The 22511-nt window shown below is 37.4% G+C and overlaps 1 protein-coding gene across 1 annotated transcript in view; it reads left to right on the forward strand.

Moving 5' to 3' along the window:
* The window catches only part of loxl4 (lysyl oxidase-like 4), a 37894-nt gene extending 15998 nt beyond the window's left edge, over positions 1 to 21896 (forward strand). The window contains exons 6-15 of the mRNA XM_055170923.2: positions 1203 to 1416; positions 1551 to 1731; positions 6225 to 6379; positions 6574 to 6741; positions 10067 to 10229; positions 10307 to 10550; positions 13621 to 13736; positions 13827 to 13963; positions 16724 to 16835; positions 19050 to 21896. Of these exons, the coding sequence (XP_055026898.1) occupies positions 1203 to 1416; positions 1551 to 1731; positions 6225 to 6379; positions 6574 to 6741; positions 10067 to 10229; positions 10307 to 10550; positions 13621 to 13736; positions 13827 to 13963; positions 16724 to 16835; positions 19050 to 19120 (1561 nt within the window). The 3' untranslated portion in view covers positions 19121 to 21896. The remainder of the gene's footprint in view (positions 1 to 1202; positions 1417 to 1550; positions 1732 to 6224; positions 6380 to 6573; positions 6742 to 10066; positions 10230 to 10306; positions 10551 to 13620; positions 13737 to 13826; positions 13964 to 16723; positions 16836 to 19049) is intronic.
* Positions 21897 to 22511: the final 615 nt, after the last annotated feature.

Raw genomic sequence — 22511 nt, forward strand, 5'->3', positions numbered from 1 at the left:
ATCACGTTCACTTTTTTATGTAATAACAACAATAATACAGATGTGCTTTAGTGCTGTGGTCTCCAACATGGTGCTCGCACAAACACTGTGAGGTGCCCGCCAACCCACATTCTCCTAATAGCCTCAATTTTAATATACATTTATTTTAATATTAGCTTGGCTTCTGTTATGTATGTTAACATTTTAAACAATGATAAAGCATGTCAACAAGTGAAAGACTATTTTTAAAAAGTAGCCCTCCAGATTGTTTTATCCATCATTGTGGTATCCCTTTCTCACAAAAACGTTTGAGACCCCTGCTTTAGGGTATAAAGTGGCAACCCATCACAATACGAAATCTGTTTATTTCACAATCTGCTCAGTTACTGGGATTTTCACACACAACAATTTCTAGGGTTTACAAAGAATGATGTGAAAAGGGAAAAACATCCAGTATGCGGCAGTCTGTGAGTGTAAATAACCACTCGTTACAACCGAGGTATGCAGCAAAGCATTTGTGAAGCCACAACACGCACAACCTTAAGGCGGATGGGCTACAACAGCAGAAGACCCCACCGGGTACCACTCATCTCCACTACAAATAGGAAAAAGAGGCTACATTTGCACAATGCCTTGTTACCACTGTGCAGCCTGATGGTGGTGGTGTAATGGTGTAGGGGATATTAGTGCCAATTGGGCATTGTTTAAATGCCACGGCCTACCTGAGCATTGTTTCTGACCATGTCCATTCCTTTATGACCACCATGTACCCATCCTCTGATGGCTACTTTCAGCAGCATAATGCACCATGTCACAAAGCTCGAATCATTTTAAATTGGTTTTTTGAACATGACAATGAGTTCACTGTACTAAAATGGCCCCCACAGTCACCAGATCTCAACCCAATAGAGCATCTTTGGGATGTGGTGAAACGGGAGCTTCATGCCCTGGATGTGCATCCCACAAATCTCCATCAACTGCAAGATGCTATCCTATCAATATGGGCCAACATTTCTAAAGAATGCTTTCAGCACCTTGATGAATCAATGCCACGTAGAATTAAGGTAGGGGGTCAAACACAGTATTAGTATGGTGTTCCTAATAATCCTTTAGGTGAGTGCAGTCTGGTTCATGACTTATAAGATGTCACATCGCCTAACCTTGATCACCCAAAACTCTTGACCTTTGTACACTGACACCTGCTGACTCTCTTTATCTTCCAGATTAAGTCAAATGGCTAAAAAGAAGGGATTCTGGGTTGAAAAATTGCATTGTCTGGGCACAGAACAGAGTTTAGCAGATTGCCACGCTCAGCTCTCAATCCCCAGAAGCTCGGGTCCATGTAAGAACGGTCGGCATGCTGTGGCCCGCTGCGTACCAGGACCTCAATTCGCCCGCATGTCTTCTGGGAGACCTCAGGCCCCTCACCCGGTGGAGGTAAACCCCCGTAATAAAAACAAAAAACTGACACTGGCCATCTAAACAAATCTATTACTGTACATACCTACTCAACAATATTTAATTTAGCAATACCTTGCTGTGACCCGTTGTGTTTTTGTCTCCTCATATAGCTGCCAGTGCGTCTAAAGGCAGGGCCACGTCTGGGAGAAGGTCGAGTTGAGGTTCTGCGAGAAGGGAAGTGGGGAACTGTGGTTGACCACCTATGGGACCGTATCTCAGCCAGCGTTGTGTGCAGAGAGCTGGGCTTCGGCACAGCCAAAGAGGCTCTCACTGGAGCGTACATGGGCCAAGGTAAAAGAAAGTTGAACATTCTGAGGAACAGACTGAAATGACATAATGACATAATTTTTCCTGTAGTCAGCTTTGAGATAATCTAGTGTTTTGGGAAGAAGGTGAATCATGACTAAGGGATTATATTTGCGCTGAGTTTGACACAGTTAAAGTTTCAGAGGAAGATTGTAAGCTTTGCTTATTTAAGGATTATGAGTGTCTGCACCTGAACATACCGGCTGACTATGTGAAGCACAAGGCGATGTGTTTATTATGCAATAACATAATTGTCAGGTGCAAAACATGCATTGCATAGCATTGACAATGATGAGAAACTTTCCCTGAACCTTTTGTTATTCTCAGTTGAGTTCAGATCTGATGTGGATGTGAGTTTAGTTTGGCTGAGAGACGAGACTCGCTGCCCATCAGAGCTCCAGTCTGACAGGATATTTCACTGCCAAAGACAAAAATGACAGTAGCAATTTACTCGAGACTTCCTGAAAAACAGACATGGCATGTTACTCTTTATTTTTAAGTGAATTGTTTTTTTTAAACAATTTAAGAGCTCCAGGCTGTATTCAAGTCATGAGATCAGGAACATCAAAGTTTGCATCAAAGTTTCTTTGACATGACCTTACTCAGTCAATATTAAAGATATCAAGGTTGAATTTTACAAAATGTTCTTTACATTACGTAGGATCATTTTATGTAGAAAGCAGCCAGTAAATAACCAAAATGACTTTAGTCAACTAAGGATGTGAAATAAGGTGTAACTCAAAATTTATGTTTTATCAGGTGCCAACATACAAAGGAGTGAAAGAGCGCAGTGGTAATTTGTGGTTAATGATGATTTGCGAAGATTTTGATGTAAAGAACAGAAGGTACAGTAAGGGCTGCCCTAAAAACCTTCAGCACTGTTGCAACAGACTGTTATTAAAGTAAATGGACTGAACTGTACCAGAAGCAAAGTTAAAAATGGAAACATTTTGCAAATGGTGAGAAATTTTTCTACAAGCCATGAAACTAGATTTGACTTTATGATAGTGAAAGTATTCTTGTGGTTGTGTCACTTGAAATATGCCAATCTTTGCTTCTCTGGAAAAATGTGAAGACATGACGTGACTTTGTTCCTCATATATTGGTTTGGTGGTTGTTAATCAATAAATCTTCAGTTGTCAGATAGATTAACTGCATTCTGCTGTAAATACCATTCAGTTTATTAGCAAGTTATTAGCTAAGTTTCTGATCCAACAGAGGCGGGAGAACCGAGATCAAAGCCCTTACATTGAGCAGAAGTCTTTAGGGACTTTATAGTCGTGTGTCATTTCCCAAGCAAAGCCGAGGCCACAAAAACATACACAGAGTAAAAAAGAGACAGAAATGAGCATTTTGCAGAAGAACGCATTTTGCTACACGTACTTGACTGTGGTTGATTTTCTAAAGAATGGCCTGTAGCTTTCAATGCTTTAAATTTTCCGTAACAAAATCTTAAAATGAGTTTTATCCAAACTGATCATAAAACTAGCTCAAGTCACTCCTTTTTGATAGACAATGTAGCGTTAATCAACAAAATCTGCTGAAGCATAATCTAACCCTGACCTAGTTAGATGAAAGTAAATCTACAGTATCTATTACTAAATCTATCTCTTTGAAGACGAATAGACAAAGATTTTTTTAAGGATCATTTTTCTCACATGTACTTTACACACACACACACACACACACACACACACACACACACACACACACACACACACACACACACACACACACACACACACTTTAAGCAGACATCCATCAACGCACAATATATATAGAGAAATGTATATTATATTGTTTATGCAGAACATGCGTTTCTTCCACTGACTTTAAACAGATGCTGACCGAAATATTTCTTGTATAGTCATTTAATCTGCTCTTAAAATAGGGATTATAGCCATCGCATGAAAGAAAAACACCATTATTGCCAAATATATATGTCGTTTAATTTTAGGGAAAAGAAAATGTCCATTTTCCATAAACCACAGTCTAGTGAAACGCTTTTGTACAGTCACTCCCTTTCCATCGGTCACTTCTGGACTACTTAATCTTTGCTTTAATTTTCCACTCACTCTTCTGGCCTTTTTTTGACATGTGATAATCCTTTGGTCTTTATAACTGTTTAGATGTATGGTTAATATCAATATTTCTAAGATTATTGGTACAGCCTGTATTTTGGTCTTTTTATTCTGTACTGTATCTATTAAATGTAGGGCTATAGCCACTTTTGATCTGGATGTGTCACCCACAATATTCAGGTTTGTGGTAGATGACTTGCATTTTTACTTCTGGTAAACGCCTATCTTGGATATTTGGTTACGTCTTTGATTATATGTAATTTTCTCTTTGAAGAAAAATATACATTCACTGTTTGGACATCAGCCAATCTTTTGTGACTGGCTTCGCAGAACTGAGCTCAAAGTGGCTAAAGTCATTTTAACTGTTCCCTTATGAGGGAACTCGCGCTGCGTCTCCCTAAGCGTCACTACGGTGACACAGCGTCTCGTTCACTTTCACTTGGCTGTTTCTAAATTCCAGAAATGCAAAGAACAGACTTGCATTCTCATGGAGATCGGTCTTGCCAGGGGACCTTGGAAGAACGAACGCAGAAGGTCGCGAGAACACAGAACGCACATGTGGGATTTGAGATGTGTGCAATGTTCCTGTTGGTCACCTGACCTCCGCCATTGTTTTGCCACAATGACTTCTGGGGCGTAAAGCGTTTTCAGCGTGTATGGCCCTGTCCCAAATGGCGCACTTCATGTGGACTTTCGGTCTTGTGGCCTTAAATTGCGCGTTCTCGCTTAGTCTACGAGTCCGTAGGGTGTCCCATCTGTCATTTTTACGCTTTGAAGTGTGCTCATCAGCGCCTCCTTTGCCCCCTTGATGCGGTCTTCTTTGCCAACCCAGAAGTCCTTGCGAAAGGGCAATCAGACCAATCAGGCGACGGAAGGGAGGAGTTCACACTGACGGGCAACTTCTCTACCTATTTCCGGTGTGATGCTCGAGTCTGGCCCTGTCCCAAATGGCGCACTTCATGTAGACTTTCGGTCTCGTGGCCTTAAATTGCGCGTGCTCACTTAGTCCACGAGTCCATAGGGTGTCCCATCTGTCATTTTTACGCTTTGAAGTGTGCTCATCAGCGCCTCCTTTGCCCCCTTGATGCACTTTACCAACCCAGAAGTCTTTGCGAAAGAGCAATCAGACCAATCAGACAACGGAAGGGAGGAGCTCACACTGACGGGCAACTTCTCTACCTATTTCCGGTGTGACGCTCGAGTCGGTCCCAAAATACGACTTTGTTGCACTTACGTGGACTCGCATTAAGGGTCCCTAAAGTCTAGACTACGTGATGTCATCAAAGTGTGGACTCTGAGGAGGACCACAAGTCCGGAGTGTGCCATTTGGGACAGGACCTCTGTCCCAAAATACAACTCCGGTGCACCCACGTGGACTCGAATCAAGGGTCTCTAAAGTCTGGACTACGTGATGTCATCAAAGTGTGGAATCTGAGGAGGACCACAAGTCCGGAGTGTGCCATTTGGGACAGGGCCCAAGTCTGCACTCGATGCATCCTCGATATCAAGAACACATCCGGTATTTTTATGCGTCCTCTGTAATTGCGTTCTTGAGAATTGAAATTGAACCTCGACGGTTAATGATGATGTAGAGCGAGGACACAAGAACGCAAGATCGCTGAAGAACTCATCTTGAGAAACAGCCATTTTCTACATTAAATATAAACTTGATATCTTTAAAACTGACTGAGTAAGATCATGTCAAAGATTGAAATCATTGTGAAATCAGTGGTTGAAATTAAACGTTGATGCTTATAATCTTAAACTGAGACGTTAGGCTGGATTTTACATGCAGGGTCACAAGTGAGGCGAGTAATGTTTTCAAGGAAGGAAATGAAGTGTGTCAGCTGTTTGAAAGTGCTTTCCATACATCTCCATACAACGTAAAGACAATGTTAAGGAGCAAACGTAGACCTTTGATTTGCATTTGACTCACGCATGGCCCTCACAGGTGTGCAAGTCCTTTATACTACAGTATGTATACTATTTGTTTTTGTAGAAAGCACTAAACGGCCAGTCGCCAGCTCTCTCTTTGATCTTTTATGTTTCATAAGGAGTAAAAATGTGCACTGAAATAATTCAAATCTTGCTGAGATTTGAGTTTGATCCACTGCATGTGTTTGGAAAATAAATAAAATACACATACGTACTGTACTTTGGTAATTTGTGTTTTCAAGCATACAAGATTGTCCTAAAACAAATTTTGAACCAAATGATAATATGGTGGTTGGCAACAGTTGCTAGGGTGGGATTTGTCATCATTTTTTTAAGACAAGGTTTAGCAAAGGGTCTCTATGAGGGAAAGTACCCAAACGGGTTTGTTTTTTGTTTTGTTTTATATTTGTAACTTTGAACTTGCAAAGCTCCAGTGACATTTACTGTTTGTTTGTTTTACAGGAACGGGGCCGATCCATATAAACTCTGTGAAGTGCACAGGCACAGAACGTTCAATTCTGGACTGTTTCTTCCAGGAAGTCCCTCCCTGGACGTTTAAACATAACCGGGACGCTTCGGTCAAATGCAATGTTCCTAAGACAGGATTGGAAACCACAGTAAGCAACTAGCAGTAGTTTATGCATGTGACCCATAAATAATAGAGTCAAGAGTTTTTCACCCTTGTGCAAAAATAAATACATTCAGAATGATCCAGAAAAGATTCTGCCCCATTTATAACGCTAAGTTATTTTGCCATGGCTCATATCAGTCATGCTCATATATGTTTTTCTCTTTTGTGTTTGCGTTTCAGGTGCGGCTGGCAGGAGGCAGGGACACGGGCGAGGGTCGTGTGGAGGTGCTCGTGGAGGTCGGGGGCAGAAAGCGATGGGGAACGGTTTGCAGTGAGAACTGGGGAATAAATGAAGCCATGGTGGTGTGCAGACAGCTGGGCTACGGCTTCGCCGCACGTGCCCATCAGGTGAGACGCCATGTTGTGTTTTCCAGTAATATCACCTGAATGTTTCTTGTTTTTATTTGCTTTGGTTGCCTCGGTCGGTGTGTATTTGAGAGCTTGCTGTGCATGTTTTAAGGGTGGGATATTTCTGGGGAACATTACTGTAGTTTTATACAGAAGTTGTTTTGTAAAGGTGATGGGGTGGGACAGGTTAGCAGTAAACTATGTGTTTTTAGACTTTTGTAAACAAAAATATAAATGTGACAACAAATTATTTTAAATCGACTTGGACTAAATAATGGAGAAACAAGAGTCAGTATGAGTCTGGAATAGATCTTTTTAATAAACCTGGGGTGAGACCTCAAGAAGCTGCTTGATAAAATGACAAGAGTACATTACTGCAAACTCTAGTCCTAGGGTGACTACACTAAAGATGATCAAATATTTCTGTTTCTAAAATTGTTGAACGGTACGCCGTTCTAAAAAAAATCAAACACATTGTTTTCTATGAGTATACACACACCGGCGCCGACAGGTGGCGCCTGTCCGCGGCGCCCAGCTACGACTCAGGAATTCGTTCAAATCCGTGTCGTGCCACAGAGCGCCACTCACATAGTTTAACATTAAATAACATCATATTTGTCTCAAATCATTAACGATTAACATTGGCTGCTAACGTATATTTTGCATTTTGAAGTAAACACTATCTGACTAAGCTCACGCTATTTAATGTGCACTTCTGGTGTACAACACCTCCGAGTTGTCCTAGACGCGACTTGACACGGCGCTGAGCTGCACGTCCGGTGTGTGATGCCCTTTAGCCTTTCGATTTTCATTACTGTAATCACTGATCTATATAAATAACTGGATTGCGCATAGAACGCTTAACGTAACAGTGTGAGGTGAAGCCAGCGCAGAGTTCGAGCCGCCATCTTGGTATACCCAACCGGCAGAGAGCGTCATTGACTTCAAAATCATGTTTTAAATTCCCCCGCTTTACAGCGTATCAGTCACGCAAGATTACTTTTAGGATATGTGTACGTAAATTAACTGTTAATTCTGGTGTTATTTGCAATGTTTATGTTTTAATCGGGCAGGAAAATGGATTTATAAAAAACCGTTAAGGTGAGTGTGTGTGCTGCATTTTGTTAATGACACGGGTATAAATAAAGTTTTTTTGACATTCAGCTACACGGTCAGCGTTATTTCTCTAAATAAGTTTAGGTAACTTGTAAGTTTAGATAACATAAAACCAGCAAATTATTGCATGCAGTGCAAAGTATGATTATTTATTTAGATTTCAGAATGAGCACGTTTGTCATTAATACTAAATATGCTGCGGTCTGTCTGCTGATCTAATACTGTAATGAAGATTAATGTATAATAACTGATTAAAAACTAAAATGTACAACTTTCAGTAAATAACTATGTACATGCTTAGGACGTTTCTGTTGTAATAATGTACAGGATAACTTCAGATATAAAAACGAAGACTAGTAAAGTGATGTTTTATCATTAAAATCTGATCGCGTCCATTGATTTAATGGAATGTTTGGGTATACCAACATGGCGGCGCGGTGGCTTCACAGTTGTGACGTCATGCGCAATCCAGTCATTTATATAGATCAGTGACTGTAATGCAAGGAAGTGTCTGGTCTGAACCTGACAATGTTTTTTTTTACTTTTTGGTTAAAAATAAACAAATATCAGTTACTGATCAAGTGCATAAAAAAATTATGATCAAAACTGTCTCTTTCTCTTACCCAAATAAGCTTATAATAACAATTTACAATGTAAACTACACATAAAGATAAACAGTGTTGGGGAAAGTTAAAGTAATGCATTGCAATATTAAGTTACTCTCCAAAAAAGTAACTAATTGTGTTACTTAGTTACTTGTCATGGAAAGTAATGCTTACCTTAATTTTCAGTTACTTTTGCGTAACTTTTTCTTACTTGGATCTCTTTCAGGCCTTGCAGGTGTTTTTTTATAATCGCAAAAATGTCAAGCTCTGGCCTACCATGTGTTCAGTTTAATTAAGTACATTATTTTATTTTTAAATTGAATTAATTAAACTGAAAAGTAACTCACATTACATAAAACAATATGTGTACAATTATAAAGTAATGTGTTACTCGTTTCTTCAGAAAAGTAATACTATTACATAATGCGCGTTACTTGTAATGCGTTACCCCCAACACTGAAGATAAATACAGTACACGAGTAACCTGTACTTTTATGTTTCAAACAGAGACGGCGATATAGAGGCAAAAGTTTTGCAGCTTTAAAGGATACCTCGACTATAAAAACTTTTTATTTGCCTTCTACTACTAAAATCTATTGATAGAAACACATTCAATATTTTTATTACTAAAATCCCAACATGTTATACTCATTTTAAGTTGTGGAGGCCGCCATTATGTTTCGTGCATACTGTGCAGTCCTTCCAGAATAACGCAGAGTTTTTGTTGTGATTGTTGCGGGCAAAAATCCTTGATCTTGCAGCACATTTTCTTTATAAATGTGATGCGGGATATTTATGCAATTTTATGCAATGAAATTGCGTGAACTAGCAAAAGCTGTTGCAGCTTTTCATTTATGTTCATTTCGCATAATTATGTCACTTCCTAACATTCCCATGACAACAGGGGACATGGTTGCACATGTGTGAAGTAAATGCAAAATTTTTTTACTTTCTGCTAAGATATATATGACGACTTGCTACGAAAATGTGGGGATTATGAAATCATGCAAGGCCTGCATATTTTGCAAAAATAAATATGCAGACTTTGACTGATTATACATTGAATCATGTGATCGCATAATGGCGTTTTTCTGGAGGGACTGACTGTTGGTCGATGGCATTTAATGATTGTCGTGGAATATTGCTACAGTTCACTATAGTAAATACTATGGTATCTCCGTACTGAACAGAAGATGTTGATGGTCTTGTATTTTTAATGGCATGCAGGTGTCAAGACCACATAACGCCACCTACTGTCTGTGTGCATGTATAACTCTCATCTTCTCATCATTTTACATTTTTACTGATTAAAGACTTGTTTATCATGCTTATCACGCTGTAGCATTAATAGAATGAAACCAAATGGCGGCCTACGAGTGAAACATTTGTTTCAAAGTTTATTAAAACTATACATTTGCACTATTTTGAATTTTGCTTTCATATAGTCAATCCCAGTGTTAATCTATTAAGCCATACATGGGTTTACAGTCGGGGTAACATTACATAAAATCATCAATGAAAAAACTGCACCATTATGTATAAAAGTTTAAACATATTTAGTAACTAAATACATAGAGAAATAAAATGTGTTCTTCAATGTATAGGACACCTATTATTGGCCAGGTGATCCTGCAGCGGAGGAAGTGGTGTTGAGTGGGACTCACTGCGTAGGAACCGAACTTTCCATCCAGCAGTGTCGTCGTAATAGTCACATTCACTGCCCGCGTGGAGGCGGGGCTAAAGCAGCCGGCGTCACCTGTTCTGAAAGTAAGCTATTTAAATCTTCATAATTATTTTAACCAAACCAAATAGATCCACACTAATAAATCAATATCTTTGTTTAGCGGCACCTGATTTGGTTTTGGATGCCCAGCTTGTGCAGGAGAGCGCTTACCTGGAGGACAGACCTCTGCACCTGCTCACCTGTGCCCACGAGGAGAACTGCCTTTCCTCTTCTGCCAGCCGCATGAACTGGCCGTACGGTCACCGGCGACTTCTGCGCTTCTCTTCACGAATCATGAACTTGGGCAGAGCCGACTTCCGTCCCCGTGCGTCACGCGAATCCTGGACCTGGCACCAGTGCCACAGGTGAGGCTTTGCTCAACATAGCACAGTTTTGTCATCTCACCACATAACAAGGTCTCTGTATAAATTCATTAGCTGCCTCCACTCCCTCTGCGTGTTTTTTATAATGATCGCAAAGCCATTCTGTGGGAACAAGGGGAGCTGTTGTGGGTCGTGGGGCAAACCCCTTTCATTAATCTACTAAAACAACACAAGCGAGCATGGCGTTTGAAAGCCGTCCATTCAGCCGAACTGAGTAAACAGACCTGTAAACGCATAACAACAATTTCCTGTAATGGGCGTCACTGTGGCGGCCGACACCTTCATGTAGGAGCAGTGAGGTCATTAGGCAGCGGTCCACAGTCACCTTTTGTTCTCATATTCACCAGCCAGATGGAAATATAGATGAGATCTTAAACATGTGAAAGGTGCAAAACTCTGTGGTGTTTCGGGTGGTTGCTATAATATTGTTATTCACACTTATGGTGCATTATAAAGTTTTTATCAGTATGGAAATCAAATCCACAACCTGCTTTTAAGTCAGTCAGGATGTTTAACATTTGGTGTTCTGTGAGGTTAATAGGATGTTGTAGGCTATTGCTGTAAAGCATTAAAATTGTCAGTTCAATAATGTTGTTTCCAATCGAAATCTATACAGTATAAAAAGGCTAAAGTGATGCTTTCCTGTAAACTCTTTAATGGATTGATTTATCCCATGGTTGGGTAAAATATAGACAACCCATATGGAGGACTATATAAACTAATTATAAATAAATAAATAAATACATGTACAAATAAACATATAAAACAAACATAAATAAATACAAAAATAAATGTGCAGTGAAAAATTTAGACACGGATATGTACAAATAAATATGTGTGGAAAAAATAAATGTTTAAATAAATACATGTGGAAATAAATTAATGTATGGATAAATAAACGTGGAAATAAATAAACGTGGAAATAAATAAATGTATCAATAAATAAATGTAAAAAAAATAATTAAATGTTAACATTAATACATAAATAAATACATAAATGTGGAAATTAATAAAATAATATAATTAAATATAGAAATAAATAAATGTTTTAAAAATATTTTAATACAAAAATAAAGAAATAAAAGTTGCAATACTCATTCATGTTGGTTTTTTTATATTTCTCTGCATATTTATTTTTGTATTTATTTATTTATTTATGTTTGTTTTATATATTTATTTGTACATGTATTTATTTATTTATATTTTTGCACTCCCAGTCCTACATAAACCCAACCACTGGGTTTAAATTAACCTGTGCTGGGTCGTTTAAACACATGGTTGGGTCAGATATGGTTATTTGTGACATCACAGTTAAAGCCCCCATGAAATTAAAACTAAACTTTTTTCCTTTTAGTACACTACTAAATAAGTTAGCCTTAAGAATATATATAAACTGGTATGGTCCAAAACACGGACAAAAAAAATCTCATACAGAAGATAAAAGCATTCAAAACCTACAATTCGGCATGTGCGCATGTGCGCTAAAAAGTCTCAAATTTTTATGACATACACTTTAACTTCTCATCAATTTTCCTGTCCAATTAAATGCTCTTTATATGCAGTATGTCTTTAGTGGATTGTGCCATCAATGAAACCCTATTGGTTATTTAAAAAAAGGGGGAGGGTCTTCTCGATAATTCTGTTCTGACTTCCTGTTTTAGTTAAAATGACAACACAACATCAAATAATGCTGCACATTCCAAGGCACTTCAGTGGGCCTTTAAAACCATGTTTTATGATTTACTGTTTTCTACTTAAAATCATCCTACATAATGTAAAATATAGGGGTGCACGGGGCAAAAACCATGCAGGTTTAGTTGTAACACGGACCGTTTACATTGTTGCACGGGGTTGAGCGATTTGTTTTTCTCAAATTGTTTTCACGCTGCCAAAAGACGGTCTCCCACAAATTTATAGAAAGGTATGATGTTTTTCCATAAAGTTATTCATGAAAGAGTGTTTTGGTGGCATGTAAGTACATTTTTTAATCATATGTTTGTTTGTTTTTTGGTTTCTGAGTTGGGTGTGTAAGATACCAAAACCAATGTTATTTCATCTTAATCAGTGTCTTGTTGACTAAAACATAGCATCGTTTTGAAATATGTCTGCAGCTCTTTTGGTAGGCTTGAAAATATTTTCACCCAGCGGCGCTAGAAAACGGCTAACGATAGCATAATTCTTGCTGTTGTTTTAAATAGGCTACACACAAATGATTGCTGGCCAACAAATTAAACGTGCCTGTCTTATCAAAAATGGTTTGTCAAAATGTATTTTTGTTCATATCTTTAATATTGATTGAATAAGGTGATGTCAAAGATTAAAATCATAATGAATTTAATGGCTAAAATCAGACTTTAATTTTCATTATATTTTGAGACTTAAGTATGGTTTTTACAGACTGGTCACATATAAAAAAAATTTTTTGTCATAATTGTGCTGCTTTTCTCACATATTTAGACATTTGTATCCATTTATAATTTAATTATTGTTAGAAATGGCTGGATGAATGGATACAGTATGGATACCTGTCTATAAACAATATCCACTTCAAGTATATAGACAAAATAGTATTGAAATATTTGCCTGCAAACGTAATTTTTAGTTTTAGCAAGTGTTACAACTAACCCCCTGCCTTTTACAATGAACCCCACCTATGGGGTAAGTTGTAACGTTTGCACTTCTGTCATGTTTGGTGTAATTGTTCAAGAATGGTAAGTAATAGAAACTTCAAATGGTCATTTGTAGCAGAGATGTGTGTGTTGCTTGTGTAAAAATATAATTAATCAAACTAAAAAAAAAAAAAAATCATGATTGAGCCAAACCCAAAAAGCGTTAGGTTGTGCCCCGCTCTCTCCTAATCTTGATATATTGACTGAGTAAGGTCATGTCAGGGATTGAAATCAAACTTAGATGCTCCTGGATTTTACAAACAGAGTCAGATTTTCGAGATTAATTTAAACCAGTGGTTTATTTATCTTTACAGGATTTACATGACAATACTAAATAAAATGGGATTCATAAGCATAAATTGATTATAATCTTGTTTATTCAGGCATTATCATAGCATTGAAGTCTTCACTCACTACGACCTCTTAACGCTTAATGGAAGTCGTGTGGCTGAAGGACACAAAGCCAGTTTCTGTTTGGAGGACACCTTCTGCCCCGAAGGTAAAACAACAACGACGTAAAAAAAACTTAAATGTCCATGATTTGGTTAAATAGATCAAACGCACAAAGCTGTTTTTGTTTTTACATCAGGACTTCACAAACGATATTCATGTTACAATTATGGAGATCAAGGGATTACGGTGGGTTGCTGGGACACCTACCGCCACGATATCGACTGTCAGTGGATCGACATCACGGATGTGAATCCTGGAGACTACATCATGCAGGTGTGTGATCTGAACTAGATGTTACTTTTTCTCACAATTCCACAAATAACATCAAATAATGGTGGGATACTCTTTTAGAGTAGATTTCAGGATGCTGTTTATGCCCGTTTTGCTCTGTCATTAACTTCAAAACATCTTAATCACCCAAATCACTGTGGGCACCACAATTTCAGGGCCCTATTCCCTGTTGAATGTTGCATGCAGAGCCAACCATTTCAAAACTGCTTATAGGCCAATCAAGAGGTCTTTTATACATCCCAGTTTTAAAATATAGGTTGATGCAAAGCTTTGTTTTAATTACAGTGTACCTTCACCATTCGCCTTGACCGTTCTGAAGATTTATTTGCTCAAACTCTCTGTGACAGATTTGCATGTATTTTAGGAATGTTTGGCAGATGCAAATTACAAACCGGCATCAGGCTGTGGATAAATGGCATGCAAGAGAGCTGTAGTGATGCTCTATGGTCTCCTAGTCTCCATATAAAGCAATGCCAACGTGCCAGCTATCTGATCCCAATCCATCTGTAGTCGAGTTGTGTAGTGTAGTTTTTGGAATAAAGGAAAGAGTTTGTGTAAATGATCCATCTTTAATTCATAATCTGTAGTCTTTTCTTTACGCTACTTGTCTTTAATGACCAGAAATAACTTGATATTACACTCTTAGGGCCAGATTTACTAAACGAGGCAAATTAGCGCGAGAGTGCAATTCCAAAAAAAGCGGCTGATGGGAGTGGTAATATCTGCGGGTTATTTATTAAAAAGGCACAAATTAAATAACAAAAGCACAACAGCTAATTTCCAACACAATCTATTAAGAGCAGCGCAAATTAGTTCAGGGTCACAAATAAGCAGAGCTGATGAGGTGCGGGGTGATCTACTAACACCTGATGCGCTTGAGTTCAGCACCACGGACATCTCAGCTGAAATTTGGGGTGTAAAATCCAAACAATAGTAAAGAACTGGATTACAAAATAATGAAGGTTTACAAGCAGTTTAATCTGGTATTGTGGGATTTCTCCTAGTGACTCCTTTTTACTTCATCTAGCAAAAAAAAATCATGGCTTGGCAAACAACATTTTTGAATAATATGTTCCTCTGGCATTCCAAATAAACTGTTATGACCTCTTCTATCAACTACAATTGCTGCCATTTTATGCTTTTTTTAGCGTTTAAAAAATCTCCTTCCATAAATTTGCCATCTGAAAGTGAAACTCCTAGAAATGCATATGCAATTAGGGTCAGTCGCAAAAATAACTGGATCACAAATTTTCAGCGCTAATGATTCACTGCGTATCTTTAGTAAATTCCGACAGTCGTTATTTAATGCCAAAATGATGGTTTGCGCTGGTGGCTTAATGCTTTATGATGCCATAGTAACTGAAAGGTTCTTTGTGGAACCAAAATGATTCTTATGGCATCCCTTTTAAGCATCTTTATTTTTTAAAGTGTAAGCATTCCCCGCTGGAAGAGCAAAGCGTGCTATGTACCACCATTAAACACGGTCAATTAGATTCAGAGGAATTTACACCCGCCTGCTGTACAGGCACTTTTCGCTCAGGCATATGGTCGAACAGACCCAGAAGTAGTCCAGAGTACATTCTCATTAAAAACATAAAGCAACAAAAGATAAGAAACTAACATTTTCACATTTAAATGTGCTCAGAAAATAATTTAAGAGCAGCTACTGAGAAAAATGTTTCCATTGTTTTGTGGCAAAAATAAAACAACTGAACCGTCGACTCAGCGTTTCTGTGTTTCCGTCAGCGCTTTAAAACTTCTTAAGCCTAACAGGCACGATCACATCTGCTTCAATGATTTTTGTACATTTATGTAGAATAGTTTAAGACTCTTTTGAGCCCATGCACGGCTAAACAGCAACTTCTTCTACTAGTAAATGAGTATATTGCTATTGTATAACTGGAAAATGAAAAGCTTGTTAGGAGGATCTAGTTTGGTTTGATGAGCAAACCGATTGTATAACATTTCCTTATAGACTCCACATTCTTGTGTGAAACTGTTAAAGTTTTACAATGCTCTGATAAAATAACAGTTTTGTTTTATTTTGGCATAGTAAAAATGACACAGTTTATCCAAGTTCCAGGATTAAAGCAAATATTACATCAGTACAAGAAGAAGTTAATAAAAATTAACAAATTTAGGATGTTGTAAGCTGTTTTGCCCTAAAATGTAAATAATATCTCATTTTTAGACCACTATATGAAGAGTTTAGACGCAAAACCCTCTAAGTGCGTCTAATTTTTTGATTTATTTTTTATCTTAAGTGTTTAAGTTTAGTCATGTTACTTTAATGCTAATAAAAATGTTATTAGTCAGTAATTAAAATGTTTTTTTACAACGTTCACTTAAGTCATTTAACAAATTTAACCGTTTATGTGCATGCAAAAATCTGCCCTTTTAAAAAAAGTCTTCAGTCACTCTTCACTGTCTGAAGGTGGCTCAACATTTCTGTCATTATCCTAATATATTCTGTGAACCTCCGTTAACTGTGTAAAGTAATGAATCCTGAAATCCGACATACATATCGTCATTCATCCTATGTGTCTTCTGTGCACTTAGAGGACTAAATCTGTATTTCTGAAAGACCTGAGGCTGGGATTAAGCGAGTTTTAAGCAAAAGTATTTGATGAACGTATAATACGTGCCAAGAACATTTGGTTTATATCATTATCTAACTTTCAATGGAGGTGGCTGTGGCTTTTGCACCTGAGCTCTTCATACATCTTTTGTTTGTTTTGCCAGATCGAGGTCAATCCATCCCTGGACATGGCCGAATCGGACTTTATGAACAACGTCATGCGCTGTCGATGCCGATATGATGGGCACAGAGTTTTTATGTATGGCTGCCATGCAGGTATGACCCACTTAACAATGACCGGGTGACATGGACATACATGTTTTTATAATTTGACTTTAACTATTAAATCTTGATCAGGTTTGGACACTTTTTAATTTCCGCTTGCGTTTGAATAGCTCTGTATGATGCATGATTTAAGCCTTGTTGCTATTTTCAGTTTGCAATGACTTTTAAAGTTTGATATTTCATTCCAGTCACACGAAATTACATACCTATAGTAACGTAATTTTTTGATTCTTTTTTGTGTTAATGTCACAAATTTCTGTTTGTGTCATTGTCACGTATTGGTTACTCAACTGTTTTGTCAACTGCTACAATCGTCGCTTCGGTTTAGGGTTAGATTTACATAAAATTACATCCTTACCCAAACCCAACTCTAACCCTAATGCCAGGCAACAATGGTTAAAAATTTAGAAAATATTTAAAACATTTGAAAAAATAGTATAAGCCAATACTTAAAGGTGCAGTGTGTACATTTTAGTGACATCTAGTGGTGAGGTTGCGAACTGCAACCAACAGCTAAGTCCACTGCTCATCTATCGCTTTTGAAACACATAAGCTACGGTAGCCGCCACCGGACAAACATGTCATCGTTGGAGACAACTTAGTAAAAAAGTTTGTCCATTAAAGCGTAACTAAACCCCTGGTCAGAGCCTGACTCCACCCACTGGCAATATTTGAAAAATGCGAGAAAAGTGGGCAGATCCCAACAGAGATAGGGGACGACCTAAGCTCGTACCAAGTGTGTGATGAGATCGTAACAAGGGCATGGTAAGCTTGAAACTGCTTACGTCACGAGTCATTTTTTGGACCCAACATCCAATAGGAAAATTCAACTGCAGTAGCCACCGTTCAACCTGAAGAGGGCAGCACTCAGACGTTTTTACACCATATATTGTAGTATTGAAACACTTTATATCCAAATGTCAAAAAACTTACTAAAATCAATGAAAAGCACTAATATACCATCATTCTTACAGACCAGTAACTAAAAAAAGTTGGATTAGGGTTTAGTTACTCTTTAAGGGCTTATGTATGAACATGGTTGGACAAAATGGCGGCTTCCATGTAAGGGGACCCCTTGTGTATGTTAGATAAAAACTTATCATTCTAAGGTAATAAACACATAACGCTTCATTATGAAAGGTCTTTATACACCACTGATAATATAGTTTTATATATTATTTTGCATTTCTGTCAAGAGATCCTTCTAAAAATTACACACTGCACCTTTAATGTGACATCCTAACGCAAACACCAAATCTAACCGAAGCGAAAATGGTTTGAAAATAGGAAAAAGCAGTTGAGTATAACAAATAAGTACCGAGCCCCTAAGGTGACATTGGAGTAAAAAAAATTAATTTCATGTGCTCACGCGAAACCTTCATGTGCAGATTTTTTTTTAAAGTTTAGTTTCGTGTACGCACGTGAAACTTTCTTTTTCACGTGCGCAGGCGATAGTTTCACGTGCCCAGGCGATAGTTTCACGTGCGCGCGTGAAAGTTTCACGTGTGCACGCGAAACTAAACTTTATTTAATTTTTTCTCCATGTCCCCTTAGGAGCTCTGTAAATACATGACAATGACACATAAACAGAAATTTGTGATACTGTCCAGAATTTCTGCGTTTTTTCATGATCGTATCACGAAAAATAATAAAAAATTACATGACTTTAGGTACATAATTTTGTGAGACTGGGTAGGATTTTATGTAGAGCACTTTTTATGGTTTTGAAAGTGGTTCAAAAACAACACTGTAAAAGAAATCCGTAGAAATTGCGGCTGGGTTGCCGGTAACTTACCGTAGATTTAAATGTATGTTATTTGCTGGCAACATTTTGTTCAAAGTTAAATGAACATTTAACATTTACAAGTCTTTGTCTTTACAGAGTTTAACTAAAAAAACAGCATCAAGCAAAACATTCTGGAAAACAAAATCTGAAGCAAAAAAACAGAAAAAGGTTGATGATGATTTCTGGTTCCCAGAATGCTTTGCATGAGGCTGTTATTGTATCGTTTTATTCTGTAAAGATAAAGACTTGTAAATATAAAAAAAAATACTTTGAACAAACTCTTGCCAGTAAATAACATAAATTTAAATCTACTGTAAATTACCGGCAACCCAGCTGCAATAACATTGAAATTTCTACTGATTTTTTTTACAGTGAACATTTCAACTGGATTGAGTGTTTAATTCACTTTGCATTTACAGGTGATGCCTACAGCGCTGAAATTGAGGATTTATTTGAGCATCAGCGTCAGATCACCAATAACTTCATCTGAGAGAGGTGAGAGGAGAAAATGATCTTCCAGGGCTCCCAGTAAGCGACTCATTGGAAAATAAACTGGGTGATAAAGAGATCATCTTCACTGATCTTAGGACAGTCTACCAATAGCACCACTGAGTGGAAAAGATCTTCATAGCTAAACTGTTGTATCTACGGTATTGAACCTACAATGTTTGGAAAACAACTGAAACAATATACTGTTATTAGTATCCATTGGTTAAGAGTTATGGCTGATTCACGCTACACCAAAAATAAAAACTTGTTGTTGAAGTGTGAATTTAGGGCCTTTAGAGACGATAAGTATTTTCGATATGCTTATTGTAACTTTTTTATTTAATTTAGTTCATTTTTGGGGGGTTATGCACTTTATTTGACCGTCAGTATTCTGGTATAAATGGGCCAGTCACTAACATATATCAACACACTTCTGTTTGTATGTTTGTTTGTTCAATGTTTAGGTATCCATACCTCCCTTTTCTTTATAATCACTTGCCAATGACTTTCCTAAATCTTAAAGGAGAACAAAGGACGTTGTATATGCTGAGGATTAATTTATTTAATATCTTAATTTTCTAGGTGAGAGTTTTATTAAACGCTTGCTAAATGGTTGAGTGCTTTAAGATAGATGATGATTTGATTTGTGATGAAATATGTTGCCTTAAATGCGATTTATACTTCTTAGTTTTCATTTCTGCGTCATTGTACGCGTTGACGTGCAATTACACATGCAGATCACTAGTAGGCAATGTCCACAGGTATGTTACCGTATCAAGGCAACAGCCGTAAAAGACTTAGCTTGTTGTGTACGTTGTTGGAGAAGCATCAGCGATGATGGAGGTAAATAGACAGCGATTTTTGTTGCTAAATATCGCTCCTCAACTTGCTCCATCATTGTTTATACCATTGCAAGCGGAAATGTGTATGAGAAAATGCAGATTTTGTTCTGATTGGAGGCCTGGGTAGAACTGACGGATTGTTACATTTTTGGAGAGATGTACAATCGACGCAAAAGTATAAATTGGGTTTTAGTCTAGTGCATACTTTAGATCTAGAAAAACACTTAACATTGAGGATGCAGTTGTTACAAAGATGCAAACAGTTGTAAAGACAAATCTTACTTTTTTAGTGTAAAGCGGTGATCTTATATATTTTTAAAGTAAAAAAAAAAACATTAAGGTAAGGAAATAACATCTCACTTGTACTGTATAAGAGAAATTATTATTAATAGTAGCCTTCATAACTTATATAAATAACAGCAGGTATTGTGCATGTTATAAACTGATATTCCTACTGTTTATTTCAAAGTTTGTCATCTATACACATATTTATACTGTAATGCTTGATTTCATAAACCATTTTGGCTATAATGGTCTTAAAGACTTGTGAATTTTAGGTGAATCTTCTGAGCACCCTCCTTAAAATAAAGGTGCTTAATGATGTCATAGAAGAACCATTTTGGCACCTGAATGGTTTTTGTTTGACGAAAGGTTCTTTGTAGTGAAAGAATTGTTATTTTAGGACCTTTTGAATGAATGGTTTTTCTATGGCATCACTGTGAGCAAATTTATTTTTAAGAGTGTAGATCATTTGTATTACATTTTATTTCTGTGTGTAGCACAACACATCTCTTGCTATGTCCATACTCTTATTTTTTCTTTATAATATACAGTTGTTTGCCATTTTCAAGTTAACTTATTTTGTGTGCAGTTACTCTTACCATGTTACTCTTGTGTACTCTTGTGGATCTGTCATTTTACAGGTGCTTTTATTTATGATTTATGACATCATGTTACAGTATGTTCTTAGTATTTATGTTGCATAAATGAGTTACATAATTTCAAGTAAATGTTTGGTGCTACTTGTGAACTGTCTCGGGAGACTTTTAAGGAGCAGACATGACATTAAAGCTCTTCTCCGGTCTTTCAACATAACCTGGGCACCCAACTACACTAATCAACATTTGAAGTGGATCAAAAACCACCTATTGGACAACTTTGGTGAACTTTTTTGATCTAATTCAAATGTTGACTAGTATACGCTCACCTAAAGGATTATTAGGAACACCATACTAATACTGTGTTTGACCCCCTACCTTAATTCTACGTGGCATTGATTCATCAAGGTGCTGAAAGCATTCTTTAGAAATGTTGGCACATATTGATAGGATAGCATCTTGCAGTTGATGGAGATTTGTGGGATGCACATCCAGGGCACGAAGCTCCCGTTCCACCACATCCCAAAGATGCTCTATTGGGTTGAGATCTGGTGACTGTGGGGGCCATTTTAGTACAGTGAACTCATTGTCATGTTCAAGAAACCAATTTGAAATGATTCAAGCTTTGTGACATGGTGCATTATCCTGCTGGAAGTAGCCATCAGAGGATGAGTAAATGGTGGATGGACATGCTCAGAAACAATGCTCAGGTAGGCTGTGGCATTTAAACGATGCCCAATTGGCACTAAGGGGCCTAAAGTGTGCCAAGAAAACATCCCCCACCACATTGCATTAATGAGAAATTGAACAGGTGTTCCTAATAATCCTTTAGGTGAGTGTATATTATTTCCTGAAAGTGCTGTGTGATATAAAACTTTTGTTTTGTGATAAATGTTACATTAATAAGTCAAACAGCTGACCTTACAGTAAATGTGAATATATATAATGCTCATCAGGTTTCATTAAGCTGTCTATACTCAGTTTCTCTGCTTGATGTGTCACATGATCCATTGCACATTGACTAGACTTTATTATCAATAAATGTGTGTTTGTGAAAGGTTGTTGACTGTGTTTAATTTTTTGTGGAACAAAAAAAAATAATGTACTAGTTGTGAAAGTTGTTTTCATTTTAACAGAAAGAATTAAAGTTTACAAAAATAACTTTGGTTGTTGCAACGCAATTTGTAAGTATTTTTATGAGGAGGTAAGTTGATATTAATTTGTTTGATTTTGTACAATTTGCTTTTGCCCATTTGACGTCGTCAAATTTTTAATCCTACGCTTTTGTATGAGCCACTACGAATTCATATAAATTAGCCAACTTGTAACATACAAACAAATTCCGGTGAGATCAGGCTGGTTGGTATGATACAGATATTTAGGAAAATTTTTAGCTAGTTGGGTTTGTCCACATTTACCGAACCACAACCTACCTATTTTAGAGCGTATATGCACCTGAAACCACTCTTAGTTGTAAGGTTTTCTTTTGGGAGCAGCTGGACTCTTTCTATGCTTTAACCTGCATGCATCAGACAATTGAGAGGCAAACAATTTCTCTCCGACTCCCAACATTGTTATTTTAGTTGCCGTCCCATATTCTCTTCATCTTGCTGAAGATGGCGAGCTCAAGAAATACAATGCCGTCTCATAAGCATTTCGTTATATATGACCC

The sequence above is a fragment of the Misgurnus anguillicaudatus genome, chromosome 11 (genome assembly GCF_027580225.2).
Source record: "Misgurnus anguillicaudatus chromosome 11, ASM2758022v2, whole genome shotgun sequence".
NCBI classification, from domain to species: domain Eukaryota; kingdom Metazoa; phylum Chordata; class Actinopteri; order Cypriniformes; family Cobitidae; genus Misgurnus; species Misgurnus anguillicaudatus.